General features: G+C 39.9%; 2 protein-coding genes across 5 annotated transcripts; one reads left to right on the top strand and one right to left on the bottom strand.

The window, feature by feature from the left end:
• Positions 1-1,283: 1,283 nt before the first annotated feature.
• LOC135945141 (facilitated trehalose transporter Tret1-2 homolog) lies at positions 1,284-6,474 on the top strand. The gene is made up of 4 exons (XM_065492603.1): positions 1,284-1,533; positions 3,539-4,073; positions 4,564-5,083; positions 5,458-6,474. The coding sequence occupies exons 1-4, from the start codon at positions 1,365-1,367 to the stop codon at positions 5,755-5,757; spliced, it is 1,524 nt and encodes a 507-aa protein (XP_065348675.1). The 5' UTR covers positions 1,284-1,364; the 3' UTR covers positions 5,758-6,474.
• A 146-nt stretch (positions 6,475-6,620) lies between these two features.
• Positions 6,621-22,254, bottom strand: Ent2 (Equilibrative nucleoside transporter 2). 4 transcript variants are annotated; one of them, XM_065492604.1, is made up of 11 exons: positions 22,101-22,254; positions 20,972-21,119; positions 15,880-16,108; positions 10,449-10,530; positions 9,976-10,264; positions 9,827-9,912; positions 9,177-9,323; positions 8,945-9,125; positions 8,768-8,889; positions 7,770-7,975; positions 6,621-7,496 (listed from the first exon to the last, which is right to left on the bottom strand). In XM_065492604.1, exons 2-11 carry the CDS (start codon positions 21,087-21,089, stop codon positions 7,364-7,366), a joined length of 1,593 nt encoding a protein of 530 aa, XP_065348676.1. In that variant the 5' UTR covers positions 21,090-21,119; positions 22,101-22,254; the 3' UTR covers positions 6,621-7,363. The 4 variants fall into 4 exon arrangements, with proteins under 4 accessions (XP_065348676.1, XP_065348677.1, XP_065348678.1 ...); XM_065492605.1 differs by lacking the exon at positions 22,101-22,254 and adding an exon at positions 21,649-21,663; XM_065492606.1 differs by lacking the exons at positions 20,972-21,119; positions 22,101-22,254 and adding an exon at positions 18,722-18,810.
• Between the last annotated feature and the right edge of the window lie 51 nt (positions 22,255-22,305).

Raw genomic sequence — 22,305 nt, 5'->3', positions numbered from 1 at the left:
GCATTTTTGTTTCAAAGTAAGTTGCTCCTCCGTTACAAATTAATTTTTAAAAATTTTCATTGCAAAGAAAATATTTAGGTAAAGGTGTTGAATATTTTATTTTTGAGCGAGCATAGTGATATATCTGTAGTTAAATCATGATATCTTTCCAAATATCCAGAAATATTTTGGTGTTGAATTTTGAGTTGAATTTTAAATATTTCTGATATTCTCTCGTTACTGAACACACCTCTCTATTACTATATACTATGTTTTGATTCAATATAAAATATTTGTTTTTGTTTTGGATGTGGGCAGGTATAGGGCATAGGTTCCTCTGCTGGCCCAAATCAAATAATGATAAAAAAGTTGTAGAAAATTTATTGTTATATTTATTAAACACCAACGATGTACAACACTTGGAATATATCATATTACAAAATTCTTAAGAAACCCTTTCTAATATTTAGCAGCTTGAAATAGAGTGATATAGTACTATTTTTACAATTGAGCAAATGATACAAATATCTATACAGACTACCTTCGTCACAAAATTGGCAATTACAGTTTACAGAAATATCAAGATGGAAATATTTGTCTTTACAAATAAGGAAATGATAACCATGGAATGAGTATCTCGTAAAAACATTCATCATAAATTAAAGTGATGTTTTTACTTTTAGTCTGCATTCTTTAAATTAGAAATTAATGTTTTCTTTTTTAACCGCTTTATATATTTATTGAATAATTTTTTTATTAAACGCTGCTTCTCTTAAACACTAGTCAGTGCTAATGATTTTTTCATATGAAATTAATTTCAAATCAAAATATGAAGAATATTGCCCAAAACCTTATTCTCATTATAAAATACGCGTCTTCTTTTTGAGGTTGTTGATTATAGCTTATGGCATGGTGCAAACATGTCGTGTTTACTGTTCTTGGAATAACTTACAGTAATAAAGACAGTTATTATTATTATTTCATTAACACCTCACTCCAATAAAGCAAAAATGCCAATGTTTTCACAACATTTCTCCACCTCAATAGATTAAAAACTTCATAATTACGAACACAATAAAAGCGAATTTTTGCAATTGATATCATGCGAAAATGACGTGGAAAATTTTTAGTTTTTTAAATCTCGTGAATGACTCGCTTGTTGCGGGCGCTGAGCTTAAATTGAATCAACAATATGCGTGCCTTCGTCAACAATGCGGCGCTGGCGGAGGAGCGCGAGCAGCGAGAGTGCGCGCGCGTCACTCGTCGCACTGGTCGGGGGGCCCGTCTCTTTCCCTTCCTGCTCGTCCTCTAGACCTCTACTCTCTGTGTGTGCCCGAGCGAGCGAAGACAGGACACTCATTAGTCTGCCGACACCCGGACGCACCATGACCACTGGACCGCAGGGACGCATCCTCCGCGAGGAGAACAGCCGCACGGCGCTGACGGCGATGGCCGACGGCGCCGACGATGACAACACGTCCGGCTCCGACTCGAGCCTCAACAGCGGCAACGGCTCGTGCAGCACGGCGCCGCAATACTTTGCAGCGGCGCTAGGTAATTTTTTTTATAAATTATAAATTTAAAAAATCAACTTAATTTATGGCTAAATTATGTAACCACGGAGGTGTTCCCGTTCGACCTTGGTGGTTTGGTTAATTCCTTTTGAGTCGGTGCCAGCCGAGATGCTATCGCGTGTCCGTCAAAAATTTGCGGTCGGCGAATTTCGGCTCCGGCGCCTCATCTGCCTTTATTTTTAACACAAAGCCGGTTTGTCGCATGCGGGCCCGCCCTGTGCAAAAATTTAGCCAACAGCCTTGGGCAATGCGCGAGCCAGAGAGAAATTAGGAGAAAGAAACGGCCGAGGGACGCGCGGAATTGGCGCCTCGTGAACGCGCCCGCGGTCAAAAACGACAAAGTGAAAAATTCTAACAGAATCGCCCTAATTTTTAATGCTTATTTGCAGCTGATGCAGGATGTTAACTCTGCAAATGAGAGTAAAATATTTGCTTTTGCAATTTGAGGCGGTCCACGGCCCATCAGCGGCCGCGGCGACAAGTGCTGCGCACTTTTTCCTTCGATTAGCATTTTCAATTAATTCTGCTGCATGTCTGGAAACCCTCAGCAGCAGCGTCGTTCGCAAGCGATCGTTAATTTTGGCACCCGTCACACTTGTTTGTTCTTGACCAATACGCAAACTTACTCTAAGATCGCTTTTGAAACGCCCCAGATCAACTCTTATCGCCTTTATTTCGGAGATCACAACGCATGCTTTGCCCATATGGAGTTCAAAATTCAAGGAATGCTCGGCGCGTGGCTTCTGGCTGATGCAACAATGCAGAGAGCAGTAATACAAAGTGCCTCACATGGTAGCCACATGTTTTTTTTCGGCAAATTCTTTTATTGACGAGTTGATGCACTCGCTGCATAATGACTTTCCTAAGCGAGATATAAAATCTATTCCCACGCTCGTGGGAAGCTGAATGCATTATCTATCGAGTGCACTGTCACCATCGGAATAGCACATTTTGTATTAGGAAGCGAAACAAGTGATTTTAAAATACTCTATTTCAATGTTAACCGTTATATCTTGATTGTGAGTTCGATTCAAAATATTAAATGTTTCATCCGTCTCAACTGTTAATCTATCCTGTTAAATCTTATTTTCTGACTTAATTAAAGTTTGCTATATTAACAAATCAAATATTTTAAATTTTTATCCAAAGCAAATATTTATCTATTTATTTTGATTATGTTTTGCTTAATTTAATATGCATTTAGGAATACGAATTGTGGTAGAACTATTTACACACAATGCAAAAGCCTATAGTGGATACTTTTTATCAAAACATTTAACTAACTGTTTAAATTAAATTTCATTTGTGGTTTATTTTTCAACCCAGATAACGGCTTTATTTTTAGACATTTTGGAAGGATTTATTCAAAAATAAGATCGGGAATTAGCGATAAATCCCTGGCTACACATCTATTTTAAAGAAAAATCATGACTTCATCTTCAAAGATCATCTGAAGATCGAGCGCTGTTAATTAAGAAAATTCTTAGTAATAATGGGCAAACAATACTCCGCAAGACACCGCAAAATCGATCAATTACAAAAGGTTATCTCTCTCTCTCCGCCCTTTGAGCCGCAATTCACAATAACTTACCACAAGACAAGTGCATTTTGCACAGAGAAGGGAAACGCGGCGATGGGGCAGTTTTTGCAATAACAAGGTGGTAGATCGAAAAACCATGACCGACCCTGAAGGAAAAGGCTCTTTTTGGCTGAAATTACTGCACACATTTTCAAATTCATATAAACAGAGATTTCTAAAAATAAATTTAAAAGCCGTAATTTTTTTACAACAACACAGTGCTTGTTGCAATTTTAAAAATTTTAAAACTTGACCATAAAGCAAATATGTAGAAAAATTTAATCCTCCAACTAAAGGAATATTTCTTGTGATTAAATTTGTTTCGTCGTTTTTTGTTAATTTTGAACCATAAATTCAATAGTGAATTTAAAACCCAATTTTAACGGAGTTGGTTCACGTTTTACAGCTACTCTGAGCGCCTTTTCGGCCGGCACCATCCTAGGCTGGTCGTCGCCGGCGCTACCCATCCTGGAGGGCGCCGACTCTCCGGTGCCTATCGACGTCGACCAGGGCTCGTGGCTGGGTTCTCTTCTGACCCTGGGTGCGCTGATGGGCGCGGCGCCGGCTGGCGCCGTCAGTCAGGTGGTGGGCCGACAGCGGCTGCTGGTCGCGCTGTCTCTGCCGCTGCTGGCCTCGTGGCTGATGCTCGGCCTCAGCACGAGTGTAGCCGCTCTTTACGTCGGCCGGTTTCTCGGCGGCCTCGCCACCGGCGCCGTCAGCGTCGTCGCCCCCATCTACTGCGCCGAAATTGCGGAGCAGAAGTGCCGCGGCGCCCTCGGCACGCTCTTCCAGCTGCAGCTCGTCGTCGGCATCCTGTTTGCCTACGTGGTTGGCGCCGTGGCGCCGATCAACTGCTTCGCTTACACGTGCGCCCTTGTACCCGCCCTCTTCATGGTCACCTTCGTTTGGATGCCTGAAACTCCCCAATTCTTGCTCTCAAGGTAAAAAAATAATGTAATTTAATCAAGCAACAGTAGTTATTTAAAAATATTTCAATTTGATTAAATACAAATGTATTTGTTGTAAACAAGTTAGAAAAATTACCAAATAATGTTCCCTCTGCGTAATTCTCATACCGTGAGAAAAGTCAGAATGTTTTTTCTTCTAAAGTAAAGAAAAATTCCCAAAATGGAAGTGAAAATTTCCCATTTGCTTGTACGGTCAGGATCGGAACAAGAAATTTAAAACAAAAATTGTGTGAGGAGAACAATCATAGAATCAATTGGGACTATGGTGTCGAGTTTTTGTGCGTTTTTAAGACTAAATAATATAAAATAAATTAGGATGTTGTTATTTTTCATTTAAAATATGCATGATTTAATTGCGGCTAAAAATTAGACAAGTTATGCAATGCGACCATCTCGCGAGTCGAGCAGGTTGCATATCCCACATTTGACCGGGTTCACCACAAACTATGCGTTCGTGTTTCAGGGGTCGCAGATTTGCTGCGGAACAGTCTCTGCAGTGGCTGCGCGGCGGTGACGGCTGCGACGTGCAGAAGGAGCTTTTGGTGATGCAGAGCTCCGCGAGTGCCGCTGACGCGTCCTCAATGAGCGGTGCCTCCTCTCTGGTGCTGGACCCTGCCACGCGGAAGGCGCTCTTTGTCTCGCTGGGCCTGATGGCACTGCAACAGCTCTCAGGAATCAACGCCGTTGTCTTCTACTCAGGCTCCATCTTTGACTCGGCCGGCGGCACCCTGTCACCCAGCGTCGCCAGCATCGTCATCGCCACCGTCATGGTCGCTGCCACCGCCTGCTCCGCGCTGCTCGTCGACAAAGCCGGCCGCCGGCCGCTGCTGCTGCTCTCAGCCGCCCTCATGGCCGCCTGTCTCGCCGCTCTGGCCGTCTCCTTCTCGTACACCCCCGACCTTACAGCTGAGGATGCTGTGCGTCCTGACTGGCTCAACTGGCTGCCAGTGCTTAGCGTCGCTGTCTACATTGTGGCCTTCTCGGTAAGTCAATTTTCCAGTTTTGTTTATTTATTTTGTAGTTGTAGTTTTGTAAAAGCTGATTTTTTTGTATTTTACTCGTAAAGATACATAAATTTGGCCTGAGAAAACGCCCAGACTAGTTGAAAGTTTTTATTTAATCCACAGGAATGAGACCCAAATTTCACTCAAACGATTTGTTTTTGAACCACTACAAACGGGGGTCGATTCACTATAAAAATATATATAAGAAATGTTGAGATATATTTTATAAGCTTGGTAAAAAACAACTCGAAATAGCCTGCAAACATAATTTGTTAATTACTACAATCACTCCTAAATTATTTTACTCTAAACAAATAAAAAAAGTTTGTCTAAATTTTCATTTTGGATTGCAGATTGGATTTGGTCCCATCCCGTGGATGATGATGGGTGAGCTGTTCTCCGACAGCGCCAAGAGTTCTGCCAGCGCCGTGGCCGCGTCGTGCAACTGGGGCCTTGCGTTCGCCGTGACCAAGAGCTTCCAGAGCCTGGTGGACGCCCTGGGATCGACGGGTGCGTTCGCCTTCTTCGCCGCCGTGTGCGTGGCTGCCATCTTCTTCACGCTGTTCGTGGTGCCTGAGACCAAGGGCAAGTCTAGCGAGCAGATTCAGCTCGAGTTGACCCGTCGAAAGCACAGCACCATCCTCCCCGTGTGAGCGAAGGGCTCGACAGCACACATGCACACACAACAGACGTGTGTACAGAGGAAGCAAATAACAATGAATGGAAAATAGAAAATTAATGACGGAATCGGCATTGATAAAATTCCTTGATACTGTGCCATAGGGTTGATTAGGGCTTATTATTAAAAAGGAGAGTTCTGATTTTTTGGTCAAACTCGTAATTGATTGCCTCTGTACATTTTGTCTGTTGATGGTGTCCGCACCACCACGCAAAATACTCTTGGCTGTGTTAAAGGACGAGCTGCCCTCGGGAGTTTCGTGTCTTCTAATTGTACGCAAATGTGGCAATGCGCCTTGACCGCCGCATTCTAAGCAATATGTTTGCTCAAATATTTGTACTGCATAGAGAGAGAGAGAGAGATTCATGGATGTGTGAGCTGAGTGCAAGAATGAATGTATTTTTCACTCGTTGAATGAGAAACATTAAGTTGCGCATTTCATGTAGGCTGGAGAGCTCCTAGCTAATTAAAATGTAATTAAAAAGCGTCCTGTGTTGATTTGCCAAGGCTTTGTAAAATTTTACTTTTCAAATAAAAGTTGTAACTGCCTGATATGTTTTAGGCAAATTTGCTGGCGTTTTTGTGTAACTGTGTTAGGGTAGAAGATATAAATGTGACTATACAAAACAAAATATTAACATTAATGTTAAGTTTATTTTCTGTTTTAATAAATGTGAATATATATAAAAAACTGTTTCGTTGTATACCTTCTTTCCAACAATTTATATTTAAAATTTCAGTAAAACTCTTTTGAAAAATAACAGTCAAACTCCAGGGGATTTAAATAATAATCCTGTGAATATTTGTTTTGGTTAGCTGCAAATTCAAAAAACCTAATTTGTCATTTTTTAATAAATTCCATTTTAGTTTATTTGCTTTTACATGTCAACTTTCTTCTCCAACAATCAAATTACAACAAATGCTCTCGAAAATATCACGAGATAAACAACCTCAATTTCGCTTAAACCAAAAGCCGGAAATTGGAATAACAAGCCAACAAGAGAAAATAAAAGTTGTGCAGTCGTTGACACCAGTGCCTTGATCAAAACCAAATTTAAAATTCGGACACAATAGGAGATATGTCATACATTTCGTTGAAAAACTTGAAATTCAAAATGCGTTTCACTTGATCGCTGAACAACAAAGCCTTTGCATTCCTCTGGTTTCGATTTAATTAAGGCAAATGTGTGAGAGTGTGAGTTACATCAACAGTCCTGTGAGACGTGTTTCAATCTTGAGTCTGCGCTTCATGCATATATAAAAATGAAGGTGCGATGTAAGGAAAGCAGAGAGATTCTACTTTCTTTACTGTGATGCTTGTATATTTGGTATAGGTTTTTCTGCAAAAAATATTTACTTTGTTGGCACCGCTTCTAGCCCGAATGACTGTTACTTTTGGCTTATTGTCACATGGAAAATTGTGTGTAAGTGGTGCAGAAGAGGAATAAATAAAAGTTTGTATCAAAGAAGTAAAGTCTAAAATAATTAGCCCAAAAAAGGTAGACTCGAAACTAAAAATGTTAATAATGACAACATGGATGACGATGAGACGCGACGATGATGTGCATTTTTAGCTGCTGTTACACAGTCCAAGAGATGCTCTTGACAAAGATTGGTGGCAGCATCGTGAACAGAATTCCGCAGAAAATGCCAGTAATGAGGAAACCAGCGCCCAACATACCAGCGCGAACAGCATGTTGTGGCTCCACCATCCTGCAACATAAATATTTTGGTGTTAATTTCACAATTAATGCAGCAAGAGTTTCCCAAGCTGCACTAAAAATTTGCAATCATTTTAGAAAAGTAAAAAATTACAATCATTCAGAAAAATAAAACTGAAAAATAATAAAACAAATCAATAAAACTATTGAAGTTTCATTTTGATATGTAACTATTTTTCCTCAAAAAATCATACTTGGTATTTTTCCTTTTTATTCCAGATTTATGTCTATTTCGTGGTTTGTGACAGCATTTTTTAAATTTTACCTTGGGCAGTACATCATCCCAAGGGCACTGAAGTGGCCTGAGGTCCATCCAAGCAACATGGAGGCGATCCAGTAAGCCCAGTCGTTGTTGATAAATACAGGGAACAGCCGAGAGTTGATTGGCAGGGGTTGGTAGTTACAAACCATGAAGAACGGAATGAAAAAGACTCGGAGAACCACTGGCACGACCAGGTATTTTGGCCCAGGCTGCAATCAAGGTGGACATAATTGTAAGAGGTGTGAAAATTGCTTTTTAGTATTGGTAAACGCGTTTGAAAATGAATTTTTTAACTCCAAATATTAATCCTTATGAGATTTATGATTAAAGTTACTTTAAATCAAATTATAAAGCCATTTTTATTCAATCATGATGATATTGCATCGGTAGACTTTCCCTTGACGAGATGACCCAATCAGTGGGTTTATTTTTTTCTGGATTTGACCCAGTTTGGAAATATGCAAATAGCTCATTAACGGTTTGAGATAATGTTTTTTAAACTTTTTGATCTGTTTTAAATGGGCTGTTTTCATCAGCTTTCAGAATATGTTTAGATTTTTGTTTCATGGTCAAGCCCTGAACAAATCAATCAATTTGTTTCATTAAACAATACAAACCTAAACGCTCAGCTAAATTAAGCAAAAATCTCTATTTTTAATTAATTTAGAGACATTTGCTTATATTTTATTTCAAACGCTCCGTGAATTGTTAAAACCATTGAGTCAAAAATTGTCAACCACTGTAGTTACTATACACAATTCACATCATGAAAAGCTACAAGAATGCAATGGTTTTGCCAGAATGATTATTTTTGTGCTCATCACAATGTGAATTAATTATCAGCAGTGAAACTTGTGTTTTTGTAAAAATTTCCATGTTAATTTATGTTTTTCACCTTGAACTTGAAACTTACTTCAGTTCAATTTCGTTAAGATAAGCAGCATATTAATTTTTAGCAGAATCCACTATTTTGAAGGTACTAAATCAAGTTAAGTGCTTACCCAGGGGAACCAGGAGGCGGTCATTGAGCCAATCATGGCGAACATGTTGAACGTAAGGAAGCACGTGATCTCTGTGAAGAACTTTTCGCTGATGAAGAAGTCTGGGCTGGACTGCTTGATGTCTGAAAAAAGTACAATTTTAGTGATCACAAACGTGATTTTGAGCAAACAAATTACCAGCATGCACAGCTGGGAAAATGGCCAGCGTGACGAAGAAAACGAAGAAAATGTTAAAGAGCTGCGGCATGCACTTCTTGAATATGGGCCACAAGGGAGCTGAGCTTGTCTGTCCAATTTGGGCTCTGCGAAGTGCCTGCTGCTCCTTTTCGTTGACCATCTCATGGTATCGGTAAAATCTCTGCAAAACCAGGTTAATTTGGGTCTAAGATCTATTCCTGCGGACACTTACGTTGAGCGGCAGTGCGAAGTAGGTGTCAAAGCAGACAAGAAGGATGAACAACGCGGTAATGAAGTAATAAATTGCAGACGTCCGCGCGTCAGGTGCAATCAACAACGAGACAATGCTCACTATGGATGTGAATGTACCACTGATGTTCTAAAAAAAAGATGGTAATTAGGCTTTTTACTTTTTATTCCTGTCCGAGGACCAGGAAGAGCGCGTGCTAACTTTATTGTTAGCAAAATTACTAATGACGACCTGCTTCTGTTTTTAATACTATCAGGTTTCTGTGTCTGGGGCAAGGGCACTGATTGCGCTATAAATAATACTCTTTTGCAACTGAAAGCAATTCAAAACGTACAAACAATGTTGCAGCAGAGGATTATCATTTTTCCTCCTAGAAATGAAACGCCTTAGGGACGGCTAGCAAAAGGATCAGTCTATTTGAGCCCAGTTAGGGATCCTTGACTCGTGATTAATCAATTGAATCGGCGAAACAGCCAATTATGTTGATTATGCTCTGGTCAGAACTTGAAAGACACGCATTTGAAGGGCTTTAGGTTGGAGAGGTTCAAGTTGCAAAGTCACATTTGTAATAGATCAAATTTTGTTCCAGACAAAAATTACGGCATTCCTTAAATCTCTTTCAAAATACTCACTGAGCCAAGCACAACAGCGCCTGTGTACTTGAAAGGCAATTTAGCTGCCATGCCGTAAACTGTATTTTGGTAAATTCCGTTGGCCACTGAAAATAAGAAAAAAGAAACAGTTAAACAATTGTAACAGCAGCAATTTGGAATTCGCCTACTGTTGAGGGCAGCAACTGAACCCATGGTGACGAAAAAGAAGGCCTCTGGCCAGGTGGAGGTGTTCACCATGGCAAGCACGACGGTCAGGATGAAGATGAAAACTTCAAAGACCAAACTGTAGACAACTCTGGTCGTCAGGTTCTGGCCTTTGCCTTCCCATAGGATATTGGCCCAGTTGAAAATGACGTTAGGGATTTGTGCAGTGAGACCGACATAGGCCAGGAAGTTGGATGCCAAAGCCGTTTTCTCACCCGTGTATTCTTCACTCAGTTTGTAGTCAACAAAATACTGCGGACAGTGTGTCACGAAAAATGTTATTACCACACTTTTAAGTGAAATATAATCCATTGAACACATAGTTGATTGAAGAGTATTTTATTAAAAAATAACACTTTTGTCGGATTTTTTAAGTTGAATTAAAGCGTTTTACAAAAGTTCAATGGCAATTATGACAGTTAAGAAAAATATTCACCTCCTTGGCAGTGATGAACATGTTCCATGGCATCAATGTTCCGATGCCGTGAAGTAGAAAAATCCAGTACACTAAATTATATCTGAAACAAATTCAAGAAAAGTTAAGATAGTTTAATAAGACAGATATTTATAAAAAAAAAAATCGATTACAACGTTTTCCAACATGACCTACAAATCTTTTTGAATGTTTAATACCATAATATTATGAGATTATGGGGACCGCCGTGCAGAGTATGCAACCTGCAGCGGTCGAGCAAACACGAGTGCATCCATCACTTAATTAATTCTCTCGGAGCAAGCTCATACTTGAGGTATTTTTACCGGTGATATTTGTGTAGTTTTTTAGAATTATTGGTTTATAATTTATTATATTTATTGAGAAATTGTTATGTTGATTTCCAGTTTTGCACACTTGTGATTTGTGAATCCGCGAGCAAGGCCACTTTGAGCGCGTGCATTTAACACAAACTTCTATGATTTTAATGTGTTAATTTATTTATTTATGACTGCAAACTATTGTTAATTAATTATCAGTTTTACTTACTAGTTAAGAAATATTTTATCATGCAAGCTATGTTATTCAAGCTATAAAATGTGTATTTTCACAGTTCAATCTCCTGACTACAATAAATATATCACCGCTCAAGGACTTTGTTGGGAAGTTTGAATTCCACGCAGCACAATTACCTTTAACACCCACAAGATGAATGTCAATTTATTATTCACATCATTAAAGTTATGTTCATATTAGCAATATTACACTACTTTCCATTTGAAATTACATTGAAACTACACGCATCGTTTGTTATCAACTGTTTTTGTTTTTGTCATAAAAATTCCTTTCAGGTTATGTTTAGCATTAACAAGAATTCTGGCACTTGTTGAAGATTTTTTATCTGAAATAGCTTTTATGGAATGATAAAAGAATTTTGTACGCTCTATTTAACTAAAAGTATTTTAAGTCCTCAATGTTCTTTGAATTAGATGGCTACATTTTATTAGCTTTAATTAAAAAGATATTTTTAAATATATATACCTTCAAAGTTTGAAAATGTGTATCAAATTCATGCAACATTTTGTAAAACTTTTGAAACTGAAAGTGAGTAATGATTGCAATAAATTTAAAAGTATTAATTTAACAAGAAGGAGATTTGGTTATTATTAATTGATGTAAGATTACTACCATGAGCATTCACGAATTTATTTAAGGTCCTTGGCTACTGCAAATTCACTCTCTCAGCCTAATCAATCGATAATTTCTACGTATCATCTAATTTCCAATACACTGTCTTGTTAAAAAAAGGTTTAGTTACTCGCGACATCTGTGGTACTGTAGGATACCTGTCATATTTATTTAAAATTTAATGGAGACGAGAAAATAAATTTTCCAAAAACAATTGGCTCGTAAAAACCGGGGATTACGGAATTCAACACATTTCAAAGCTTCCCTCTGGAGGCTGGTCGCGAAAACTAGCGTCACGTTGCTGATTGTGAGTGACGAATCAAAGATTCAACACGAACTGAACTCGGGTGCAACGATTCCACTGGCACGTGCGTGCAAAAGCAATTTGCATTTTAAAGCTTTAACTCGTAATGCACAAACAACCTTATCAATAAACATATTTTTAGAAATAGTAAAAAGTACTCGTCAGCAAAAAATAGTACAGCCGACAAAATCAATTTCTCGAAATAAAAAACAAAATTAAGTGAATTTCCGAGAAAGTTTTTTTTTAAAAAAAAGATGAAGACCTGTCAAGCGGCGCGGCCATCGGATCCTCTATCGTAAATCCTTGCTCGACGAGCTGTTCCTGTCCCTCCTGCTGCGCCCGCTTGGCCGCCGGGCTTGCGGCCGATAGGTCCTCGCAAGAGGCCAACGGTGCCTTTTGACCGCACCGCTGGGGCCATGCTTCCGTCGCCTGTCCCTGGTCCATGGTCTTAAGAGTTCGCGGAGCGGTTGAGAGCAGCGTGCGAACTCGACGGGGTGCGAAGCGCTTTTATGGACGACGGTTCGCCTTTCTTTTATACACAACCGGTTTCAGCGAGGGGAGTGACGTGTGGAGGGGTGGAGAGCGCTCCGGGGAAAGACGATCGGAAAACACGGAATTTTGACTTTCAAGAAAAATACATTAGAACAACCTTCATGATTTTGATAACATGTTATTTGCCCACAGGTATTTTTTTAGCTTTTAATCGGCATTAGTGAAGTTAGGCAACACGTACAACAGATATGCCACACTCGTTGCCTAGCTATGTCACATTGATACGAGAGATTCAATGTAATTTTCGTGAGCAGCCGGTGCAGCATTCTGGGGCTTCTCTGAGGGTGGAGCGACAGACATGCAAACTGAACGGTGCACCCAGGGGACGAAAATTTATCAGAAGCCACACTTTTGCTCTAATTTTACGATGTCTATTGGTGGTGCATAATAAATTAAAAATGTTTTTCAATTCGTATAACAACACGTGACAAGAATAAATAAAAGTACTTTTATCGCAGGTATCTCGCAAAAATATTTTTTAACTTACTATCAACAGCATGATAACAATAAACAATGAACTTCTTTTTCAATTTGATGCTAAATAGAGAATAAACAAATTGTTTACAGGTAATTTATTTTTAAAAAAGATTCATCAAGCGTTTTAAATATAATTTTTCAGTAAAACGATAACCAAAGGAAAATTCTATTAAATTTCCCCTTTCCGATATTATCGCTCTCACAAACCGATGAAGCTGCGAAATACTTAGTAAACGGCCACCGAGAAAGAAAAACCGGCGCCACTTTGGAGGGCAAATGAGTCAGTGCGTGCCGATCGATTTGGGGTTGTATGAGTATTAAAAGGCAGGTTTGCTCCCCCGTTGAGACTGCGCACGGTAGAGTGAACCGGAAAGAACCGCGCCCCCTTTTCGCATTCTACGCCGCAACCACGTGCTCTGCATCGCAGGGACTTAAAATTTAAAGCAGCCTCGCGAGCAACGCAGAACACGACACGCGTGTGTTCGAAAATTAATTTTGGGCCCATTTCAAGTGGCCACCAAGCGATAAAATATCTGTGTTCGAGATAAAATGCGGAATTTGTGTAAGATGAGAACTCCCTTCATAGGGAAAATAATATCGATCGGGCTGAATATTAATTGAATTGGAAATATTTTAATTAGCAAATGTAGACGAATGAAGATAAATATATGTGATGTAAATTAAATGCATCTAGCAGGAGGAATGCACCTTTTCGCGGTGAAAAAATCAAAGGTGCAGCGAGAGAATAATTATTTTCATTTGCTTAGAAATTTTAACTTCAAACTGTTAAAAACTAATGTTGATATTTCTATTTTACCTGATCGCACGCAAAGTTAGGGAATTTTGCCTGGCCCAATTAGAACAAAAAGATGTTAAAATTGGAAAAATTCTCAACTTGGAAGTGAAAATTTTTCATTGGCTTCTATGGTCAGGAAGTGAAATTAAAGAATTGTTCAATGAAATTAATAACAGAATCAATTGGAGTTAATTTTTAAATTTCGCTTCCTGTACAAGCTAATTAAATGGAAAATTTCGACTTCCAACTTGGGAATCTTTTCCAATTTAAACATTTTTTTATCTTAAATTAACTTAGGAACATCAAAACATTGTTGTGGGGCTACAAAAACTACAACTCTCAGTCCACGAGAACTAATTCGTTGGATAGAGATAAGGAGCAGAATCTCACAAATGTTAATGATATGTGAAGATTTGGAGCAGCTGACTCCACTCACAACAATTCATTTTTTCTATGCGTGAACGGAAGTCTAGATTTGAGTTTGATTTGTCATGAGAAAGCAGATACAAAACATCAAATTGTCCATTTTTTAATGAAAAAATATCCGGATTAATAGATTACAATCAAAATTCATTCTCATAACTAAAGTTTCATTAAATTGATTTTATTTCAGTTAAAAAATGTATTTTGCGTTGCTAGCATTAGACACAACAGTGAACATTAAAATGTTGTTTTCCCTACATATTTTTGTGCTGGAGGCCCCGTCAATAAAAAATAAGTGTTGTTTTTCTCATTGATGTTAAGCATAGACTAGAAATTCTTTTAAGCTTAAGTTGAAACTATACACATAATTATAATTTGATTTCAACCAGGCGCGAACGTACAACGAATAGTTTGACACGAAGCATAATCTCCTAGAGCTAATTCCTTCAGGCTGAGAGTGCATTTACCCCAAAGGAATCCGAAAATACGTAGGAGAAAAAGCGGAGGATTTTGAATCGCCTAAAATAAACAGCGTCAACGAACGGGGTAGGGGAGCAGACAAAACGACGAAGCAGCAGCGACAGGAATTGGCTCGTCAATCAAGAGACCGGGTAGTGACGAGAATGGTGGCGGCGAAGACAAGACAAGGGCCAATGGACACAAGATTCTTTCGTCTCGCAATGTGTACCAGGGCCGAAAATACCCACAAAGGGCTATTGTGCGAGTAGCGTTGAGCTTTTTTAATCGTCTCAAAAGGATAGAAATAGAAAAGGTGTGTGCAGGAGCGAGCGTTATGTGCCGCAGGGGGAGGCAAAAATTTCGTTGCGCTCTCAAAGTGGTGTGTACGACATATATCATGTTTCGGTACGTTACGCACAAAAGGGGTTTGTTCTTGCCAATAGTTTGCTGTCTTATTCAAAATTGCTTGCGAACGTGCGGAATTTTTACATTCTAAACTAAAATAAACCCTCTTCTAATATGTGAGTCTTTTTTTTGTACATTAGTTAATGGCTCTGAGAGGGAAATAAATTTTTATCATAAATGATACTACATTTTCATGTCTCTTGAAAGGTTTATTTTCCATTTTACTCACTGAAAATTCCGCGATAATTTTATCAAAAAGAATTGCACCATAAAATATGATTGGATGTAACTGACTTTGCTAGATTGGTTTTCAAAAACGCAAACATTTGTAAAAGGAGCCGTTACCTCTACTGAGCTCATTTGCTTTGATTTGCTTTATTAAAACATTAACTTATCATTAATCCTTCAAGCATACTTCAAAGTCACTTGCATAAATTTACACTGATATTAATTAATAATTCGTTTCAGATATTCTTTTAGGTATGTTGAAACGAATATACATTTCGGCATTATTTTTAGGGAGGGAGAAGTTTCAGCTTTGTATATATGAACCGAGAGCTGGCCGAGAGAAAGTCTGCGCTCGCCCCATGCAATTTCACATTAAATTATGCTCTACTACCCCGTAATCATCCAAGCCATTGTTATGAGCACCTTTATTTATTTGTAATAAAAACCATTGCTACAAAACCTGAAATATGCTGCATTTATTTTATGCCTCCCTCTCTTTAACTATTTTGACTCTTTTCCTTGTTCAAAGCATTAAAAACGTAATTTAATTTTACACCGGATTATAAATTGAAAAGAGATTTAGTGCACATGGCGACTTTTACCTGTCCTTCGGGGGGTTTATTTCCATCTCGGCAACCTCCATGGTGACTCCTCGGAAGTTAAGTTCCTCGTCGGGCAGGTTGCTGTCCTCCCAGCTCGGTGTCAGCTTGACTGGCTGCTGCCGCTGGACGACTGGCGACTCATTGAGAGCTGCGGCCGCCGCGTGGTCCTCCGAGAAGCGGCGGCCGTCCTCCCCGCCCTGCAGACGACGCAGCGTCTCCTCGCGGCTCACTAAAAACATAAGCGAAAATTCAAATGACGACCGACGGAGCACATGTCGCATTCTGTGCGGAAGTAGACGGAAGCTGCTCGCACTTGGCGCTTGTGCCGGCTGGGCTCATCGAGGGGATCGGTTCGCGCGCTCTCTCTCTCGCTCACCCTCGCGGGGAGGGTGGTCACAGGGTTGGGGTCAGTGGTCTAGGGAGGAGGTGGACCTCACTTTGGATTCTCACTCGCGGCGGCACAAATAGTTACTTACATTCCCAAACCTGATCTTACAATTAGCGCTAGTCCGAGTGAAATTTAATATTTTACTAATTAAATAAATTATTCTGTCAACCAGAAGTTGGACTTGGGTTGTGCAATTTCAAGACGTAAGCCTATTAAATCAATTTTAGTATCTAATTTTATAGAATAAAATGAATACCCTTTAAATTATAATACACTTTTTGGCACAAACTTATACACTATTTATTGTTTATTAAGTCGCTTTGGTGGCACATCTGACAGCGTCACCAAAAGCGGCGCCCCATGCGGCACTTTAAAAGGCAATGTCTCAAGCAGGGCTTCACGCGGCGCTGGCAGGGTAGCAGCCAGCTCACACTCAGGGGCACATTGCTTGGCGCCTCAGGAGGCGCAACAAGTGGCGCCGGCGGGGCAACATCTGGCACCCTCACTGGCAGCGCCTCAAATGGCGCACTGCACGGCGCCTCAGGTGGCACCTTGCTTGGTGCCTCACGCGGCGCTGGCAGGCTGGCAGCCAAGTTCAAACTCAGGTAGCACGATAAACAGTGCCCCTTCAAGCGGCGCAGCGCGCTGCACCTCACGCTGCGCTACAATGGGCGCTGGCGTTACAGCAGGTGGCGCATCACGCAGCTCAGGGGGCAGCACCTCCATCGTGCGTGGCGACTGCAAGCAGGGTCGTGGGCCTTGCCAGCTCGGCCAAAGGCCGGTCGAAACTGTCCATGAACTCCGTAACACGCGGGCTGTGAGCCGCCGGAGACTGGAAAGGCGTGACGAGCCATTTTACACAGTCGATTTCGGGCAAGTAACAATAATTCCCGCCCTTAAACCAAGACATAGCGATATCAGGGTAAGCTAACAAGGGTGCAAGAAGGTGGACAGTGCAAAATTTGCGAACAAAAACTGCCGAGCCCCCACTTTGTGCCGGTTGGGCTGGTCGAGGGGCTCGGTTCGCGCTCTCTCTCGCTCACCCTCGCGGGGGGGGGGGGGGGGTCACAGGGTTGGGTCGGTGGTGCTCCCTACGCTGCGCTCTCATTGGTTGACAATGAGTGATCGGCTGACCTGCAGCGCTCAATCCAAACTGAACTTTAGACTCGGGCGAGAACAACAAGGGGATCACGGCCACACACTAAAACATTTTTGCACTTCAAACTTTTTATGTCACTGCGAACGACAGAATTCGAATTTTATACCATTTTTAACTTTTTATCGTGAAGGAGCGAATTTTCGACAAAAAAAACTTGGGAACAACGTTTTTGGCCTTTTTTGTTATGAAAAATTAGACATCCAGAATCCAGACTACAAAAAGCATTTATTATTTTCGGTCGGGATGATAAAAATATAATGTTTGATATTTACCAAACCTCTTATCAAGCAGCCGCATTACTTTGAATCAACGAAACCCAGGTGTGTTTTGGGGGATTGGACCAGAATATTGAGTCAGTGTGAAGGGAATGAGTGCTCCAACGCGTTAGATGTATCAAGCTTTCCTGTTTCCTTCCCGCCAAGAAACGCTTATCAGTTTTCCCTTTGGTTTCTCTGGGTACACTTAGCTGATAAAAGAGAATAAATAGTGACGCATTTTCCCCTGCTTTGAATGTATTATAAAGAACCACAATTTTTCTTCCGCGTTAGTTGTATCATTCGAAGGAGAGAAATATCGAATCCAAGCTTTGATGCACTGTGTGGAAGTTGAGCTGTGCGGCTCGAATAAAAAACTGTCACTCTAACTGGTAGCGACGGCGGCGAGAGTTTGCGAAATAAAATGATGGAAGCATCCTGCCAAGCACGGTCGGATTCTGCCTCCAACCAACGAACCCTTTCATCTGTCTCCCCCGTACCTCACATGACAATATTTTGCTTTCATGAAAATGAAGGGACGCCGGCAAGACCAAAAAAACTGTCTACTGATTAATTCCATGTCATGTTCTGGACTGGAGAGAACGTTGAATCTCGTCGAGTTCACAAAAAACTGGATATAACTTTTTCAGTAGAGTCTAAAATATTTGTAGAAAATGTAGACAAAAAAGATTTGGAAACGAGTAACAAGATTAGACAGGTACAGTTGCCAGAAAGTTGCATAATATATAACTACTTTAATGGCTGTTGGGCTGTTTCTTGCAGTGTATTCTATGACATGCATTTTCATGATTTAACTTTTACTTTGAAGGCAAAAACCGGCCCAAAAATGGATTCTATTCAGAAAAATTTATTTTTAAAATCGTTCAATTGTTTATTTATCGAACTTAATGTTTAATAAGTCTAGATTTCGTTTCATTGAATTTAACTTTACATTTTTGGTTATATAGCAACAGAAATATAATAAACAGAATCAAGTTATCGAATTATAAAGATTTCAAACTATAAAGTCTCTTTACTCACTATGTGACGCTTTCCGACCCGCCTTGACACAGAAGCGGTCAGCAAGACCAAGAGATTATAAATAATGACTTCGAGGATGAAGTCTTCGAGAAATAATATTTATTCAATAAACTCTCCGCCAGAGCAGAGATGCTGGTGCCTCCCATATATTACATTCTCCTCCTCGACCCCAGCCGCGTGTATTCGAACTGATTAATTAAGAGGCACGCACGCAAAAATGCTGAGAATGAAAGCAGCTCGACCCCTTCAAATTGGGCTCAACTGGTGGGTAGAAGAAAATTCGTCATCCATTTATCAAATCTAATAAACGTTCATTTGCATAACTTAAAGAGAAGAGAAGCTTATGTTTTTTGCACCAGCATGCCGATTTCAAAAGATAAAACATGTTGCATTTCACGGTAAATGAGTTTGAGAGCGAAATCCGCACACGTGTTTGTGTCGCTGTCTGGCTGAAAATAAACACTCATTTGCAAGCTCAGTGTTTTTTTTACCGTGAGCCGGCACACTTGTAACTAGGGGGTCAAATCAAGCAAGCGAGAGATTCAATTAAAACCTCTACTGAAGACACTCAGAATATCGTTAAAAAATCACTTCATTATTTGGTAAAAGCATACTGTTTTTATAATATTCACGTTTAAAAGTTTTCTACAACATTTTTACCAAACAAAATTAGAGTTGAGAGTTCAGAAATTTTGAATTATGATAAATAAATTTGACAGTACTATTTCTTTGGAAGATTGTTGTGTTATATTTTTCTTTCCATAGTGACACTCAATCCCCTGCATGTTGATCAGTGGACTGCGTTTCGCGGGCTGCGAGCACTTTTGTTGTCTTCCAGCCAATCACGATCCACCCCTGTGACGAAGGGTTGTTGAGACCGCCACCTGAGCGCTCGCTTCAACCATTATAACATAAAATCGGGAGTGTTTCGCCGACCTTTGAGCAATAAGCATTCCGTTCCTGCTATCCCACAGCAGCCATATTGGTTTTAATCGAACAAATAAGTATACCGCAATTTTTTCTCAAAGCTAACAAACAAATCTATTTCCCTAGATCACTTGATTTGATTAGACTTAACTGTCAAAGAAGCACTGTCTGCTGATTTTGTGTTTTGTATTCATTTACAAAGATCAAGTGTTCGTGATTCCTTGATATTTATTTTACCAATATAATGGAATGTTTTCTCCTCTCTCACAATAAGATATTTGATTTGGTTTGGTTTGGGCAAATTCAAAATTAAGAAACTGAAGGATTCAACGTCTATTTTGAAAACGAGAGCACATTTTATCGCTCTTAAAGGAACACTAGCAAGCAGTCAGTCAGTAGCGGAAAAAACTGTTTACTTCACATCTCGCTGGATAAACAAAGCGAGATTCTGGCGAGTCTCTTACAAAGCCAACCCTCATCACAATTTGCTGTTGTTATTTCCAATCTTTTGTCTTCTTCTGAACTTTGCAGAACAGAAAGGTCAATATTTATTTTAATTTCCCTGCAACATGTTATTTTTAAAACAAGAACTATGCCAAAACAACAATTGGAATTAAAAACAAGAGTATTAATTTTAATTTATTGCGTAAAACTAAACTATTTGATTTTTTAATGAGTAACTTATCCCGACTGATTGTGTAAAAAGTCTTCCTGGCACAATGTTTGAATTATATGAGCCCTCAACAATGTCTGTCCCCTTTAACTCCCTACTAATCTCCACCTGCTGCTCAACCACCCAGCCTGTAGAGCCAAGCAAAGTGAACACGTTTCATAACTATTTAGTCAGACATAAGTGCTCGTTAGACACAAAACAAATCGACCGTTTGTATGGATATTATCTTGTAAATAAAAGAGAAACACACTTTATGAGTGGATTATGAATCAAAATATTTTTATTTTATGTAATAGTTTTGTTCTGTCGGAAATTAAATCCATACAATGTGGTTCAGTGCGATGAAATAACTTCCTTCAAAATCATTTGTTTGCACTGGCGTTGTGTGTGTATATGAAAAGATTAGCAGAATTTTAACTAGCTATTTACTGAAGTGCCCCTGATAATTTTTAACAAAATCAGTCCTTGCCTACAGTAGATTAAAAATGTACTCTGCACTGCAGAGGACACCAGTGAATAACAAAACTTAATTCATTCAATCATATTGAAATAACCATGTTTTAACAATCAAAATCTAGTTGCAAAATGAAATTAAAAGGGAGGAAATGTCAAATATACATACAAAATTTAGAAAAAAATTTAAAATTTACCATTGTTTGAGCGTTGGATGAGTCCATTTGTGGGCAAGTCGGCGCCATTCAGTAGTCTTTGGCTCTCAGGTGCGGCGCCGCCGGCGCCGTCCTTGCCGTAGCTGCCGCTGCCAGACATTTCTGCACCCCCTCTCCCTCACGCTCGCACCTAGTGAGGTTTGCACAAACTATTAGAACTGTTGTCAGGTGATGATACTCGTCCCCAAAGCCAATTAGCACCGCTGGTCATTGGCCCGCGATAAGTTAATTGACTTGAATGCCGTTTCAAATTTAATTGGTTTCTAAGCGAGGTACGGCTTATTCTATTGTCGAGGGCAATGTGATGCCTGTTAAGGGCGGTAATGATTTATTTTGTAATCTTTCTGTATAAGCAAGTAGAATTTAAAACAATCTCTCATGCGCAGCAGCCTTGAATAGATTTACTGCACCTAATAGTTTTCGAACTTTATATTCACCAAGGAGAAAAACTATTCGATTAGAATTTAGTTTAAAACGCGTGAAAACATTTCTGTATAAATTTAATTATCAATGGTGTTAGGGGGAGAGAAATATCCTTCTTAATATCTTTGTCAATTTGCCAGAAGTTTGGCCGGAAAAAGATCCAAGAGTCACATTCTAAATTGGGATCACTCCAATTTTTATCTAGAAATATGATGATGCAGAAATTTTCAAAAAACCTTTAATCAGCTTCAAGGTCTGTCCAATCTACTGGTGCTCTTGTTAGGCTACCGTGAGCGTCGTGTCTGTGGCGAGAACCAAAGATTGTGGTCACCTGACTTGTTTTTTACTGAGACACTTAACCTTCAATCCAGGGCCAACGGCATTGCAACCCTAGCAAAATCTGACTTAAAATAAAATCGGTGCGACGATAAAATTGTAAAAGATAAATTTTTAACTCAGGTCAATAGTTTAAAGATCGTGAAAAGCAGGTGAATATTAAAAAAATTTAAGTCATAATGCAAATTTCACAGGTGCACAAACAAAGAGTTGGCTGGCTCAACAGTTGGGCGCCGCCCCCTCGGCATGCAAATTATTCGCGCACCTGGAATCTTGTTTGTCGCTAATATCGTCGGATTAATTGCAATCCGTGCAACTGCTCACGCTTCCGAGTGCAGATTTCCCCTATTACCTGATAAAATCACATCAAAGGCGCCGCCCGCCTTGCCAGCAATACACACGAGTACTACGAATAGTTGCAGGCCGTGGTCGCCCGCTGGGCTGGAACCAAACCCTTTTGATTTGACGGCAACGTGGGCGTGGTTAAGCCTTTCATGCTACCATCTGCTAGCAACGGAGCAAACCTGTGTTCAGTGCTTACTTGGCGCCAACAGCAG

The sequence above is a fragment of the Cloeon dipterum genome, chromosome X (genome assembly GCF_949628265.1).
Source record: "Cloeon dipterum chromosome X, ieCloDipt1.1, whole genome shotgun sequence".
Taxonomy (NCBI): domain Eukaryota; kingdom Metazoa; phylum Arthropoda; class Insecta; order Ephemeroptera; family Baetidae; genus Cloeon; species Cloeon dipterum.
Note: the sequence above shows the minus strand (reverse complement) of the source record. Positions and strands in the feature narration are given on the sequence as shown.

Coding starts and splice junctions, on each gene's coding strand:
- LOC135945141 (XM_065492603.1), top strand. CDS start 1,365: ATGACCACTGGACCGCAGGGACGCATCCTCCGCGAGGAGAACAGCCGC. Junction 4,074..4,563: donor CCCCAATTCTTGCTCTCAAG/GTAAAAAAATAA, acceptor TTCGTGTTTCAG/GGGTCGCAGATTTGCTGCGG. Junction 5,084..5,457: donor TCTACATTGTGGCCTTCTCG/GTAAGTCAATTT, acceptor TTTGGATTGCAG/ATTGGATTTGGTCCCATCCC.
- Ent2 (XM_065492604.1), bottom strand. CDS start 21,089: ATGTCTGGCAGCGGCAGCTACGGCAAGGACGGCGCCGGCGGCGCCGCA. Junction 9,324..9,826: donor GCGCTGTTGTGCTTGGCTCA/GTGAGTATTTTG, acceptor TCTTTTTTTTAG/AACATCAGTGGTACATTCAC. Junction 8,890..8,944: donor TTTCCCAGCTGTGCATGCTG/GTAATTTGTTTG, acceptor TACTTTTTTCAG/ACATCAAGCAGTCCAGCCCA.